The sequence below is a fragment of the Colossoma macropomum genome, unplaced genomic scaffold, assembly GCF_904425465.1.
Source record: "Colossoma macropomum unplaced genomic scaffold, Colossoma_macropomum, whole genome shotgun sequence".
In the NCBI taxonomy this organism is placed as follows: Eukaryota; Metazoa; Chordata; class Actinopteri; order Characiformes; family Serrasalmidae; genus Colossoma; species Colossoma macropomum.
The window spans coordinates 3,492,945-3,507,303 of NW_023494786.1; the positions used below are offsets into that span (position 1 = coordinate 3,492,945).

General features: G+C 39.0%; 1 protein-coding gene across 2 annotated transcripts in view; it reads right to left on the bottom strand.

Moving 5' to 3' along the window:
- LOC118798349 (NACHT, LRR and PYD domains-containing protein 12-like) overlaps nt 1–8,864 on the bottom strand; it is a 28,791-nt gene extending 19,927 nt beyond the window's left edge. The window contains exons 1-4 of one of the 2 annotated variants that reach the window (XM_036557790.1): nt 8,749–8,864; nt 8,171–8,270; nt 7,609–8,056; nt 1,486–3,450 (exon numbers count right to left, since the gene is read on the bottom strand). In XM_036557790.1, the coding sequence (XP_036413683.1) occupies nt 1,486–3,450; nt 7,609–8,015 (2,372 nt within the window). In that variant the 5' untranslated portion in view covers nt 8,016–8,056; nt 8,171–8,270; nt 8,749–8,864. Of the gene's footprint in view, nt 1–1,485; nt 3,451–7,608; nt 8,271–8,748 lie in introns of both variants that reach the window. The other variant, XM_036557783.1, reaches the window with a different exon arrangement.
- Nucleotides 8,865–14,359: the final 5,495 nt, after the last annotated feature.

Sequence of the window (14,359 nt, forward strand, 5' to 3'; positions counted from 1 at the left end):
AAGCACAGAAAGACACTCGCGGATCTTAAAAACGGAAGTTGGTTTAATGAGAGAACAGTAAGATAAAAAGACAGACTCAGGGCAAATCCAAAATCAGAATCCAAAAGCCAGGCAAAAAGTCAAAAACTGGAAAATACAAAAGTACAAGCGACCAGAGCAAAAGGGCAAACACAAAAGAGCAATATCCAAAAACAGGCAAAGGGTTCAAAAACACAAGTCATGAAAAATAGTAAAGAAACGTTCAGTAAAATAGTGAATGGCAATACCTCGCAATGAGGAGGACAAACCAGAGTCCTTTTAAAGTCTGATGCAGACAAAAACAGGTGAATTGCATTAATAATCAGGCGATTGCAAACGAGGCAGATGCTTGTGATTGGCGGAAAGGGTGACGTCATGAAGACTGGAGAACCCGGAAGTGACCCCTCCACTAACACTATAACGGTATAAAAACTAGAGTCATATTTAGCGTGACCCCTCCCCTAACACTATAACGGTATAAAACTAGAGTCATACTTAGCGTGACCCCTCCCCTAACACTATAACAGTATAAAAACTAGAGTCATACTTAGCGTGACCCCTCCCCTAACACTATAACGATATAAAACTAGAGCCATACTTAGCGTGACCCCTCCCCTAACACTATAACAGTATAAAAACTAGAGTCATACTTAGCGTGACCCCTCCCTTAAAACTATAACACTATAAAAACTAGAGCCATACTTAGCGTGACCCCTCCCCTAACACTATAACGATATAAAACTAGAGCCATACTTAGCGTGACCCCTCCCCTAACACTATAACAGTATAAAAACTAGAGTCATACTTAGCGTGACCCCTCCCCTAACACTATAACGCTATAAAAACTAGAGCCATACATAGCGTGACCCCTCCCGTAACACTATAACGCTATAAAAACTAGAGCCATACTTAGAGTGACCCCTCCCCTAACACTATAACTCTATAAAAACTAGAGCCATACTTAGCATCACTTGAACTTTATTTAAAAATTCTATTCACTGTTAATATGTTTAATTGAAGAACATGTAAATGAGCCTTGTTTTATGTTATTTATTTTAGATGATGGCTTCCATATAAGCTACTGTTTAACATTGCTTCTTCAAGATTTACTCAGTTATATGTTTTATAAAAACTTCAAATATTTACAGTGTAAATTTAATAAGTTACAATTATTAAATTTAATAATTTAATGCTTATTGTTCCTAAAACTGAAGAGCTCTATCACAATATGTCCATATCTCAATGTACCACAGAATATACTGACAATATAACAATGAGTCATAACTCCAAAAATAGGGGTTTCTATTAAAGTGGCCAAGCAGTGAACCTGCAGCTCTTCATAATTACTAAACCTATAATAATTAAAATTTATTTTTAATCTGAACTGAAGATGTAATGTTTTCAGCCTTAATAAATCATCAATAATCCAATATTAATCTGCTGTATTAATGTAGATGTAACACTCACCGAGCTTTTCTGCAGACAGTCAGAGCTGGGATCAGTCTCCTATAACCCTCCTCTGATGTGTTGTATTTCTTCAGGTCCAGCTCATCCAGAACCTCCTCTGAGGTCAGAAGCATGCAGGCTAGTGCTGAACACTGTCCAGGAGAGAGTTTCACTTCTGAGTGTCTCCCTGATTTCAGATACTCCTGAATCTCTCTGGAGAGAGACTCGTCATTCATTTCAGACAGACAGAGGAATAGATTGATGGATCTCTCAGTGGAGATAATGGAGCTCTCAGTGGAGATATGATATTTATCTTCTCCTTTGATTAACCTCTTGATGTGCTCTCTGGTTCTCTCTGAGCTGCTCTGTGTTGGGGTCAGTAGACCCTGTAAGAGTCTCTGATTGGACTCCAGTGAGATCCCCAGCAGGAAACGGAGGAAAAGATCCAGGTGTCCATTCTGACTCTCTACAGCTTCATCCACTGCTCCCATCAGCACCTCATCCAGAAGAACTTTCTTAGTCCTCATACTGTTCTGTGGGTTAAATCTCTGCAGTTCCTCCATGTTTTTGCTCTCATAGCAGTGAAACACATAAACAGCAGCCAGGAACTCCTGAAAGGTCAGATGAACAAAGCAGTAGACCTTCCTCTGGTAAAGCACACATTCCTCCCTAAAGATCTCAGTAAAAATCCCAGAATACACTGAGGCCTCAGTGACATTAATGCTGCTCTCTCTCAGGTCCTCTTCATAGAACATCACATTGCCCTTCACCAGCTGTTTGAAAGCCAGTTCAGCCAGTTTCAGAAGAATGGTTCTGTTGGACTCCAGCACGTTCTTTGGGTTTCTCCTCTTTTTCTCCTCATACTTCTCATTCTTCATGTTTGTCTGAGTGAGCAGGAAGTGTGAGTACATTTCAGTCAGAGTTTTAGGGATTTCTGTATGATGCTGTTTCATGATTTGCTGAAGAACAGTGGCTGAGATCCAGCAGAAGACTGGAATGTGGCACATGATGTGAAGGCTCCTCACTGTCTTAATGTGGGAGATGATTCTCTTGGCTTGGTCTTCATCACTGATCCTCCTCCTGAAGTACTCCTCCTTCTGTGGGTCACTGAATCCCTGAATTTCTGTCACACGCTTGATGTATTTAGGAGGGATCTGATTGGCTGCTGCTGGTCGGGAGGTTATCCAGATCAGAGCAGAGGGAAGCTGCTCTCCTTTGATGAGGTTTGTCATCAACACACCCACTGATGATGTCATAGTGATGTCAGATACTTTCTCACACTGTTCAAAGTTCAGTGGAATTCTACTTTCATCCAGACCATCAAATATAAACACAGCTTTGAGCTGATCATAAATCTCTGGGTCCAGATCTTTGAGCTCAGGATGGAAGTCACACAGAAGTCCATGAAGACTGTATTGATCATCTTTAATCAGGTTCAGCTCCCGGAACGGAAGCACAAACATGAGCTCTACATCCTGATTGGCTTTTCCTTCAGCCCAGTCCAGAATGAACTTCTGCACAGAGACAGTTTTTCCAATTCCAGCGATGCCTTTAGTCAGAACACTTCTGAGCTCTGGCTCTTTTGGTCTGTTATCTTCTTCTCTTTCTTTGTGTCTGAGACTGTCAGCCTTCACAGCTCTAATGTTCTCTTCTAGTGTTTCTCCTTCAGGACCTTCTAGAGGTTTAAAGATGTCTAAGCAGTTGATTGGAGAGTCTTTTAAGCGTCTCCTGAAAGTTTTCTCCATCTGTAGAACCTCATGTTCTTCATTCACTCCTTCACTCTCTCCCTCTATGATGTAGAGCTGTGTGTAAATCCTGTTCAGGAGGGTTTTATTCTCTTCTGTTCTGATTCCCTCAAATATGCTCTCGTACTTCTTCTTCATGCTGGTTTTGTGTCTCTCTAAGACTCTGTGAAGGACGTCATCCACTGGTTGGTGAACATCTTCCAGAGTGTTTATCTGCAGTGCTGTTTGTGTGGAGTGCTGCCTAATCAGGACCAAAACACAGTAACAAACATCATTAACACAAATACCCATTAAAGTTTTGTAATAATTTATTTAATTAGATTTGAGATATTTTGTTAAACAAAAGAAACAAAAAACTTTTTGTTTGTAGTAGTTTATAGGAATGTAAAACAAAGCTTATCTGGATGACTTTATCAAGAATCAACAATTATATTTAATATAAAACAAAGCTTATTTACATGTTCTTCATTTAAGCATAATAACAGTAAATATAGTTCATTAATAAAGTTCAAGTGAATCTTTAAATGTGAACACTATAGTTTTAACTGTGTAAAATTACATATTCAGAATGGATGCATTCAGATACATTTCACATGGTAAACACTTTGACAGCATTACGTATGAAGAATGAATTTTACATTTCTAACACTTTCAGTAAATGAATAGTTATTAAAGGCAGTAAAGCTTCTCTTGACTGAAATGAAGCCAGTAGCAGCTCTTCAGCTGACAAACAAACAGTATCTTTGGAGTTTGTACTTAATTACTTAACATTAATTGAGGTTAAACTTTTTAAATATTAAACGTTTTAAATATTATAGAAGCGGTTATTTATGGTTAAAGGTTCACTAACACGCATTGTGAATCAAACCTTTACTGAGGCATGTGGCACTATCTGGGTCTCTGTTCTGCTCACTAAGCTGATGATACGATACGCCAATGAGCTGGTACAGGCATCTTAATAACACAAATCTCAGTGTACAGTGAAAATAACTGACCTGTTTGTAAAATCTGCTCATCACAATGTTTGTGATCATGTTGAAAGTGATATTATTATTATTATTATTATTATTAATAATAATAATAATAATTAGCAATATGAATAAAAATAAAGCACAAATCAAATTAAGTTAATGCATTAATGAATAAAGAAATTCTGAAAAAAAACTACATATAAACAATGGATTAATTAAAAACAACATTTATAAAAAAGTCTTTAGTCACTTGAAATTGTGTTCTGATTTCCTGTCTCTACTGGTAAATTGTTTTTGTTGCAATAAACATCATGAAATAAAAAATTTTGAGTAATTAACATTGTTATGAATTATTGGTTAACATACGTTCTGGATATTTACAGACATAATCTATGAACTTCCTTTCGCTTTCTTTAAACCTTAATAATAAATAGTTAAGTCAAGTCAAAGTTTATTTATATAGCGCTTTTTACAACTGGTGTCGTCACAAAGCAGCTTTACAGAAAAATCCGGGTGCGAGCCCCCATGAGCGTCGCCAATGGCGACAGTGGGAAGGAAAAAACTCCCTGAGAGCAAAAGCAAGAAACCTTGAGAGGAACCAAGACACAAAAGGGGAACCCATCCTCCTCTGTTTGACACCTGATAACAAACAGTGTTAGTATAAAATATTAGAATACAAAACGGGAAAAACAGGTGGAGCAATGGTTAATTAGATTAGTTTATGCAGCAGCAGCAGTATCAGGAGGGTCAGTTCATGCAGGTGAGGTTTGCACAGCTTTGTACAGCATGAAACTCCATGGTGGTCAATACAGTGCAGATCAGCCAACAGAGATGGAGCTCTGGTGACTCTAGCAGCTCTGGTGGCTCCCATATGGCGACTCAGGCAAACGTTGCTCAGGGGCTCAAATAAAGGGAGAGAGAGAGAGAGAGAGAGAGAGAGAGAGAGAGAGAGAGAGAGAGAGAGAGAGAGATTAACAGGACAGGTCCATTTATGGAGAGACATTAGTGAGTTAATAGTGCAACTGATATTAGCAAAATGCTTGTGCAAACAGAAAAGTTTTGAGTCTAGTTTTAAATGTAGAGAGTGTGTCTGAGTCCCAAACGAAGGTTGGGAGGTTGATCTCACAATTTTATGGAAAATGCTTGACCACCTGCTGTGGTTTTTCTAATTCTAGCAACTGTCAGCAGGCCGTTATTTTGTGAGCGGAGCGTACATGTGGGTTCATATGACTGAATTAATTCACTAAGATACTGTGGGGCCATTTAATGATTTATACATTAAGAGAAGAATCTTCTACTCTACAGGAAATTTAACAGGTAGCCAGTGTAATGACCACAGGATTGGGGATACATGGTCAAATTTTTGGTCCTTGTAAGGACTCTAGCAGCTGCATTCTGGACAGTTGGAGCATATTTAGTAAAGTGTTGGAGCAACCAGTTAAATTGGTGTTACAGTAGTCCAGCCTGGAGGTTATAAAGGCACCAGCTTTTCCGCATCGTTTAGGGCTGGAATATTATGTAGTTTAGTGATGTTACGCAAGTGAAAGAATGTGGTTCTAACAATGTTGCAAACATGTATCAAAAGAGGGCCTAGAATCGAAGATGACTCCTAGATTTTTTACAGTAGTGCTTGGAATGACCGTATGGCCTCTAAATTTAGTTCAAATTTGGAGAGTTGAGATCTCTCTGCTTTGGGTCCAAGAAGTAGTACGTCAGTTTTGTTAGGATTAAGAAGAAGGAAATGAAAGGTGACCATAGCAGGTCTATTTAGGCTTTATTGTAGACCTGAAAGATCAAACAGTATTTAGTGCTGGTTTAAGGAGCCGTTAGTCACAAAAATTCTTCTGCTTTGAATTAACTCACTGTAAATAAACTCATAATTCATTAAAATGGCCTATTTTGAAAATAAACATACAACCTGATGTATTGACATGTAGAGTGTATTCAGTGTAAAAATAAATAAACAGTGTGATGAAACATGCATGTGTTTCATGAACTACATACACACTACACCACTTGTTAAACAGACTAAAGGTTAAGAGCAGGTCATCCTCCCCCTCTGCTCTGGTCAGTGATACCCTAATGTCTCTGCTTCCTGTGGGCGTGGCTCCGGTTCCTGTTTTACTTCACCTGCTCAAGTCTGCAAATATGTGAATGTCGCCCTGTTGTCCAGTCTCTGCCTTAACATAAGTTCCCATAGCAAATTAAAATAATGACCCATGAAACATGAATATGAAACTTAAGCTTCATAGCTTAAGTAAACACATTTGTAACATTAATAAATGCAATCCTAATAAAAGTGAAATAAACTAATTTGATAATATAAATTTTATTATTTTATTAGCATTAGAAGGCTTTCAAATGAAGATAATGTGTAAAAATGTAACTCAAAATAGCCGCCTCTGCTCCAGCATAGGGGCTGTTGAGTTGCAGAAGTCATAACTCTGCAATACAAAAACAAACTATATAGTAAGTCTGCTTAAAGTGACATTTAAGTATGTAAAAGTGAAAAAATTGTCCATCCTATATAAAACCTTCCTGGGTCTGGAAGTCCAGCAGTTTAAATAATACTTCATACGTAAAAAAATAACTTTTTCCAGTCCAAAATAACTATTAGCAATAGTTTACAAAAACTTTAAATGCAGTGCAGGACGTGAGCATGTTGACATGCTCTGGAGTAAGGCTGGCTAGTGTTCTCTTAGCTAACACACCCATTGTTTTCCGACGGGTAAACTAATAAACATTATGATACTAACATTAGTTGGCTAAAATACGAAGTGGTAGAAAACACTTTTACCCTGTCGGAGCAGCATTAGGCCTGATTCACACATGCTACCTCTGTGTGGTGTGAGTGCTGGCCTTCATACATATACCGTTCAAGCTTCAGAGCATAGTAGGAGAAACTTTACAGCCATTCATTCTTCCAGGCAGTTAAATGGTCACATCAGTCACTCTGCTCAACAAAAATACAATTCATAAAAGTGCACGGTATGTTTGTTTATCCTGGACAGTGTTCTGACTTCTGATTAGGAAAAAGTTTCAAGCCTTTAGACCAACCAGGAAATCTGTTTGCAGCACAGAATGTTTAACTAGTATTTCGTCATGAATTAAAAGAATTAAAAATAGCATTTTTATGTTTGTCCACCGTTTCCTGTTTACTTTTCATTGATTTTCAGGACTTTTGACGCGCGTGGCAGTTGGAAAAAACGTCTCCTGGTCTATTCTCTAAACAGCGCAATGCTTCAGTGCAGCATCACCTCGCATCTGCAGCCAGTGTGAAAGCACTGACCATTATTGAATATTAAATATGTGAAAAACTCTTTACTCTGATCTTTACAAACTGATCTACAACATGCAGCCCAGAGCTCAGATACATGTTTACAATGATTCACTGTCAGAACTGTTATTTACTGTTAGCAGTTATTTACCCTGAGTCAGAGGTTCCTCTCCCTCCACTGGACTGTGCTGGTAACATCATGGACCGGTCACTCTTCACAGACACACAGCTGGTTTCTCCTCCTCCTCTGCTGAAATTCAGAGGTTCCCCCATGGACCAGTCACTCTTCATAGACACACAGCTGGGTTCTCCTCCTCTGCTGAAATTCAGAGGTTCCCCCATGGACCAGTCACTCTTCATAGACACACAGCTGGGATCTCCTCCTCCTCTGCTGAAATTAAGAGGTTCCCCCATGGACCAGTCACTCTTTCTAGACACACAGCTGGGTTCTCCTCCTCCTCTGCTGAAATTCAGAGGTTCCCCCATGGACCAGTCACTCTTCATAGACACACAGCTGGGATCTCCTCCTCCTCTGCTGAAATTAAGAGGTTCCCCCATGGACCAGTCACTCTTCACAGACACACTCCTCTCTCCATGTTCTGTAGAACCACAGTTCTGCACAGGTTACTCTGCTCTACCTGCTGAGGTTAATCAGGTGAGGCTGGAAGTGAGGAACACTTCACTGCACCATTAATACTGTAAACTCTCTCTACCTCAGTAGAACTGTCCTCCTCTCTGGATCTTCATGGTGAATCACTGACTCTTCATGGACTCATAGCTGAGATCAGGTGAGTCTGATCTCTCTGAATCAGACTGAAACAGAACAATGGAGAAAAATCATACTGGAGTCATACGTAAAGAAAATATGATAGTCTGCATTGTGGAGTTAAAAATTAATTATGGTGGATGAACAAACGAGTCACCCACAGCTCAACTACAGCATGAACAAGTCACCCAGCTGTTAGCATTTAGCTGTTAGCCGTTAGCGTTTTCTCCAGAATAAAAGTCTTTAAGAAGCTCATTCTGAACTATTTAGAACCAAAATGCGGTGATTTACATAAATTAAAGATTCTCCTCACAGAAAGAAGCTCTGATGCTCTAAAAGCTCTAACATTTCTCTGGGTTTACTGGCTACTTGAGCATTAGCTTAGCTTAGCTTCAGTTATCTAACTTTATCAAACAGACCCTTTCAGTAGAACCTAAAACAGAACCCAGCAGCTGTTCCTCTCAGATTAGTGTGGTTCTCATTGTTCTCCTCAGTAAACTGTGAGTGTTGATCTTCAGTAATTACCTCTGAGCTTTTCTCTGTTTATGATCTTCTCTTCTCTGAACAGACGCTGCTCCACTTTCACTTTCACTTTAAACCGCTTTGATCCCATTCAGCTCCTCCTCGACTGAGCGCGCGCACCAAGCAATGCCCAACAGCTCTGAACTACGGAAAGAGAAAAGGTTCAAAACACGTTTGTAGGGCCGCGTGTGTTCATCCAATCAGCCACGAGCAGCACAGAAAGTACTGATCAGTATGATTGATTAACGTTTAGTGGGATTACAATAATGTATTTCACTGAATCTCAATGATGCCGTGTTTATCTGAGTAAATAAATAAATAAATAGCAGATTTGCTGTCTGATTAAAAATGAGGTTCATAATAATCGCTGCTTTACTGTCTAACTCCAGCGTATCATCACTGATGTGTTGTTGGGGTCATACAGACTGAAGGATGGTCTATATGCCATTTACAGCTAAGAGAAGCTCCATAATGGACACCGAAACACACACCATGGCAGAGGAGCGCTGTGACTGACTCTGTTAGACTCCATCAGTAATCAGAGTCAGAGTCAGGCTCATTCTGATCAGCTCAGAATGAGAAACACTGCTAGTTTATCAGAACAGCTGCTGTTCCCTGAATATCCAGTAGATGTCGCCAGAGTGGAGACTGTTCAGCTTTGCGTTTTGTCCCCGCTGTCATGCCGTAGTTTCCTCCGCTCTGAGTACATTTTAATAGGCTGATTGTTCCCGAGATTCTCTATGAATGGACTTAAGTACATTTTAGACCAGCAGTGTGTCCGACATCCGGCAGTGTTTCAGGGAGACGCCTGGTTCCTATCACCATCTCTAAAAAACTTCCTCTTTAAGTGTTAATTATGAATAATAAGATCAGATTTTAAGATTAGAAACTGATCTGGAAAATTGTAAATATGTAAATATCTGTAAAAATACAGAGAACCTCAAACAGATTATTATATCATTAATTTCAGAGAATTAAATTAAAATAATCAGTTTTTTAAATAGTTTATATTTGTCCATATCTTTATTGATCACCTTTACTGATGATTTTATCACTCTAAAAATAATTCAGCGGCTCTGAAAATATCAGAATAATAAAAGAGCTAAACTGCCTTAATAAAATCTCTGAGTGTCACTAAAGTGATTGACTGCGTTGGACACACCAGAATAAAAGCCTATAAATCCAACAGTTCATTTTGTCTTAAATTTGCATTTATTATTTCAGTTTATTTCCCGAAAAGAATCAGCAGCTGATTAACAAATTATATTTTCAAGATATCCTTAATAGTTTTGGTAAATATGGACCAAAATATTTGAGAAAGGAGTCATTACACTGATCAGTTTCAGGAGCTACAGTAAAGACTCAGCCCAAATCAATATTTTTATCTTTTCCAAGTTATGCTGAATATAATCGACATGTAGAGAGAGAGAGACAGAGAAAGAGAGAGAGAGAGAAAGAGAGAGTCAGAGAGACAGAGAGAAAGAGAGAGAAAGAGAGAGTGAGAGAGAGACAGAGACAGAGAGCGAGAGAGAGAGAGACAGTTTGCAGAAGTCAGTTTGCATAAGTTATTACTGTTTTGAGTTAATGTGGCACTGAATTCATGTGTACAGACTTTATATGGTGTAATTCTCTGAACGCTGGTCAGCCATGATGTCGTACATTAGCCAGTTATCTTAACTACCTTTCTGCAGCGGCGAGTCCTGATGATCAAATTAGTTAATTAGTGTCTCATTAAATTATTGTTTAATGAGACACAAATGAGACTCTATTCTAGCTGATATGAAGCTGAAGTCGCTTCTTACTCACCTGCTTCTTTTTCTAATTTCCCGTTCTACCTTAAATGGTGCAGCAGTTATTATTATAACACTTGGGGCACCAGAATGTAACTGCTGCACCATTTGAGGTGAAAAGAAAATTCAAATAGGAAGCCAAATTCAGCCTCGTGCAGCTGGTGGAAGGAGTGTGAGCGCTAAGAGAGACACTCTTGCTTTATTAAAGTGATTATTATTATTATTATTACTGTAAACGTTGCCCAGTCTGTGACTTGTGTTACCGCTATCAAGAGTGGAATGATGGTGTGCACAATTTCAGCGACCGCATATTACTTGACCTGCCCTTGTGTATCAAAAAAAAATAAACACACACACACACACACACACATATATATATATATATATATATATATATATATATATATATATATATATATATATATATACATACAGACACACAAACTAACAACATTGGCATTCTGTCCATACAACAGTCAGCAGAGTACCAGGGGTAAAGTTCCCCTCAAAAGACATGGTGCTCCATGCATATCTGATTTTGAGACTCTCACGGACCATGAATACCACTATACTTGTGTCACCTGTGGTGATCACCTTGCTGTGGTCATAATGGATTTGCATAAAAAGGGTGCTTTTCATGTGTCAAATAAGAATGTTTTGGCAGAACATGCTGATGCAGTTGTTCTTTGCATTTTGTAAATTATTGAAATTATTTAAGAATGTGCTATTAAGTTTTTTCTTCTTCACTAGTTAAGTGACCTGGAAGGACCTCCAGAGAATTACACCAGACAAGTGGATATTGCAAGGTTTTGGGATGCCATGGAGATGATTGGTTGTGGCTTTGTAAAAAGAAATGAAAGCCTGAGAAAGTATTCCTTATGCCAGCATTTCCCAACCCTGGTCCTGAAGTATCCCTGCCTTATACATTTGTGTGTAGTTCCAGCTCTAACACAGCCACTTTATCTCAGGAAGGGCTTGTTATTTAGCTGATTAATTCGAGCAGTTGTGTTAGAAGAGGCAAAACAGCCCAATATGGAGGGCAGGGGGTACTCCAGGAGCAGGATTGGTAAAATGGCCTTATGCTATCAGTTCCATATGCATAATAGACCAAGATATAATAAACTACTCTTTTTGGCATTTTCTCAAGGTTCAAAACACAATCCGTTTGCTGTCCCACCAACCTATCACTTTTGAGCTCAATGGATTGGTCCGCGTAAAAGGAAGTCTGATATTGTGCTCAATGCTGAGTTTGCCACAGCTCTGAAATCGGTTGCTGAAGTAGAGTTAACTGTCACTGAGGACCGTCTGACAGATGAGCTCTAAACAAAGGTAAATATGACTGTATTGAACTAACAAACTTACTTACACTTTAGGGTAGATGCTGAACTTTATTTTGTGGTGTCTATTAACTGTGTAAACATACAGTGACTAAATCTAAATTAATCTTATCCAATCTTATCTTCTCCTAATAGGACTTCTTTACCTTGACCTCGACTTTACCTTGCAGTTCTTTTCTAATTTGTTGACTGGGCAGGAGTGATACGAAAATTACGTAGAGAGTGTGGTTTAGACTTCAGAGGATCTCCTTAAGATCTCTTTCTCACACTTTCCACTGAGATGAAATCAAGACACACTTATGACGAAGTGTTTGAGAAAATTTGAGCCACCTCAGGTAATCCCATTTTTGACTAAAGCACAGTGTTGTTTGAGAATGGTGCATATTACAGTATGCTGTTTGGAAAAGTGTATAAAGAAATGACTTTAAATTTGTGTGAGATTTAACGGTAGAAACCATATTATGATGCATTCACTCTGAGGTCATTTGAAATGTAAAATATTATTTGTACTCAAGCAGAATGACTGTTTATTTTTATGCGGAGTGGCTATCTTTCTTTTTTTTAACTCTGACATTGTTGTCGTCTCATTTACACATATTCTCTCTCAGGGCAGTCACCATGTGCCCCTGTGGTATTTTGTACAGTGTGAGGCACAACATTGGAGCTGAGAGTCCATGTGACTTTGCAGATATTCTTCTGTCATGGAGGCACATGCCGAATGTGGCTATATATCACTTTGTGCATGGGCCGCCCATACTAACTTGAGGGAACCAGAAATGATGCCCTTTAGTCCCTTTGACGGTCGCCCATTGGCACCTTCTAAGGAAACAATAGCAAAACAAGGAAAGGTGAAGATTTCACTACACTAGCTGGAGAGCCCCAAAGACGTCCCCGACAAGGGGGTTCACCCAGTGACCGGCTCGACAGAGCATTATTGCCTGTATGACAAGTTTCATGAGGCAAATGCGAAGGATGACGGGGACCTGCTGCGGAAAATCTCCCTGGTCCCACAGCTGGCTGGCAAAGTAATTAGCCAAGTGGCAGAGCAACTTTTTGCCAAATTAAGAAAAAACAATCACTTCCTGAACATGAGCCAGTCCTCTACTCACGTATTCTTGATGAGGAACAATGTTCATCACATGAATGCACAAAAAAAACAAAGCGAGGTTGGAGAGAATCCAGAGGGCCTTTGGAGTTGATGTGTCACTGAACATCTCTAGACAAGCTGTTATAGGTGGGCAACATGGATACAATTTTCAAATCATATTACATTTTTTTTGTGTCATTAACAATAAATAGTACTATTTATTTATTTATTTATTATGTCCAGTATATAAGGAAATCCCTGGCAAATGCAGAAATTACATAGATGTGTGGAAAGGGAGGTTTTAGAGTTTTGTTTGACCACATCTAAATTACCCCATTTATCGGTTGCAAACATGTTTGCCAGTGAAATGTCAGGCTGTTACAGCAATGTCTTCCAAAAATGTATGTCTTTCACTACAAACACATGATTTGTTTTATTTCAGAGCAGCTGAACTGCATCGATCAGTGCTGTACTAAATCTTACAGCAGCATTTTGTTTCATTCTGTTGAAGATTCATTTGATGCAATTCTTATTCCAGGAACTGCAGTTTCCTCTGAGATCCCTGCCGAAGTGCCCCACACACAAGTGCCGTTTTCAGTTGGTGAGTGAGGCGTTGGATGGATGTTTGCCTGGGATGTCCTGGATCATGTGCTTACTGTGGTTTTTTACTGCTGGATTTTTTTTTTACTGCTGGAATGTCGACTTACTGTGGAATGTCGACGTCTGACATCACTGGACAATATTCATGCCACAAGAGCTGCTTGGAACTTCACTTTACATCCTGGTCAGAAGGCACTGGTACGATTGTTTAAAAATATAGAGATAAAATATATTTTAAAAACTCAGTAAAAATGAATGTAATCACAAATCTCAATATCTGAACATTGTTTCAAGCTTGATTATGTGTTGGACAAAATGAGGACTCCAGATGAGCCAGTAGTTGACGTTGGCACAACCACACTAAAACGCTCTGACTTCATGTATTGGGTTTATGTGAAGAAGCAGAAGCAACAGTAAGTTCACTTTACCACCACATAAATATCGCTACACATAAATTTGCCACGCCCTATTTACTTCTGTTTCTGTGTGCCTGATACAATATTACAGATTGTCAGTTGCTGTTTCAGAGTGATAAGTGACATTGAAATGCATCAGGTCTCTTGACACAACTGATTGCATTTGACATGCTAAAAATGAGCTACTGTTTCAGTCAGAATAATTACTGAATTGATTAACTGTCAGGGAAAGGATGAACATGCCATTGATGCATATGTTATAGCAAGTTGGAAGCCCCCTCTGGAAGCAGATCCAATCCTGTCTCTTCCAGTAAGTGATCACTTTCTTTCTTATTCACTTTGATGCTGTACTAGTGAAACACTGTTGTCTTTGGCTCTCATTAA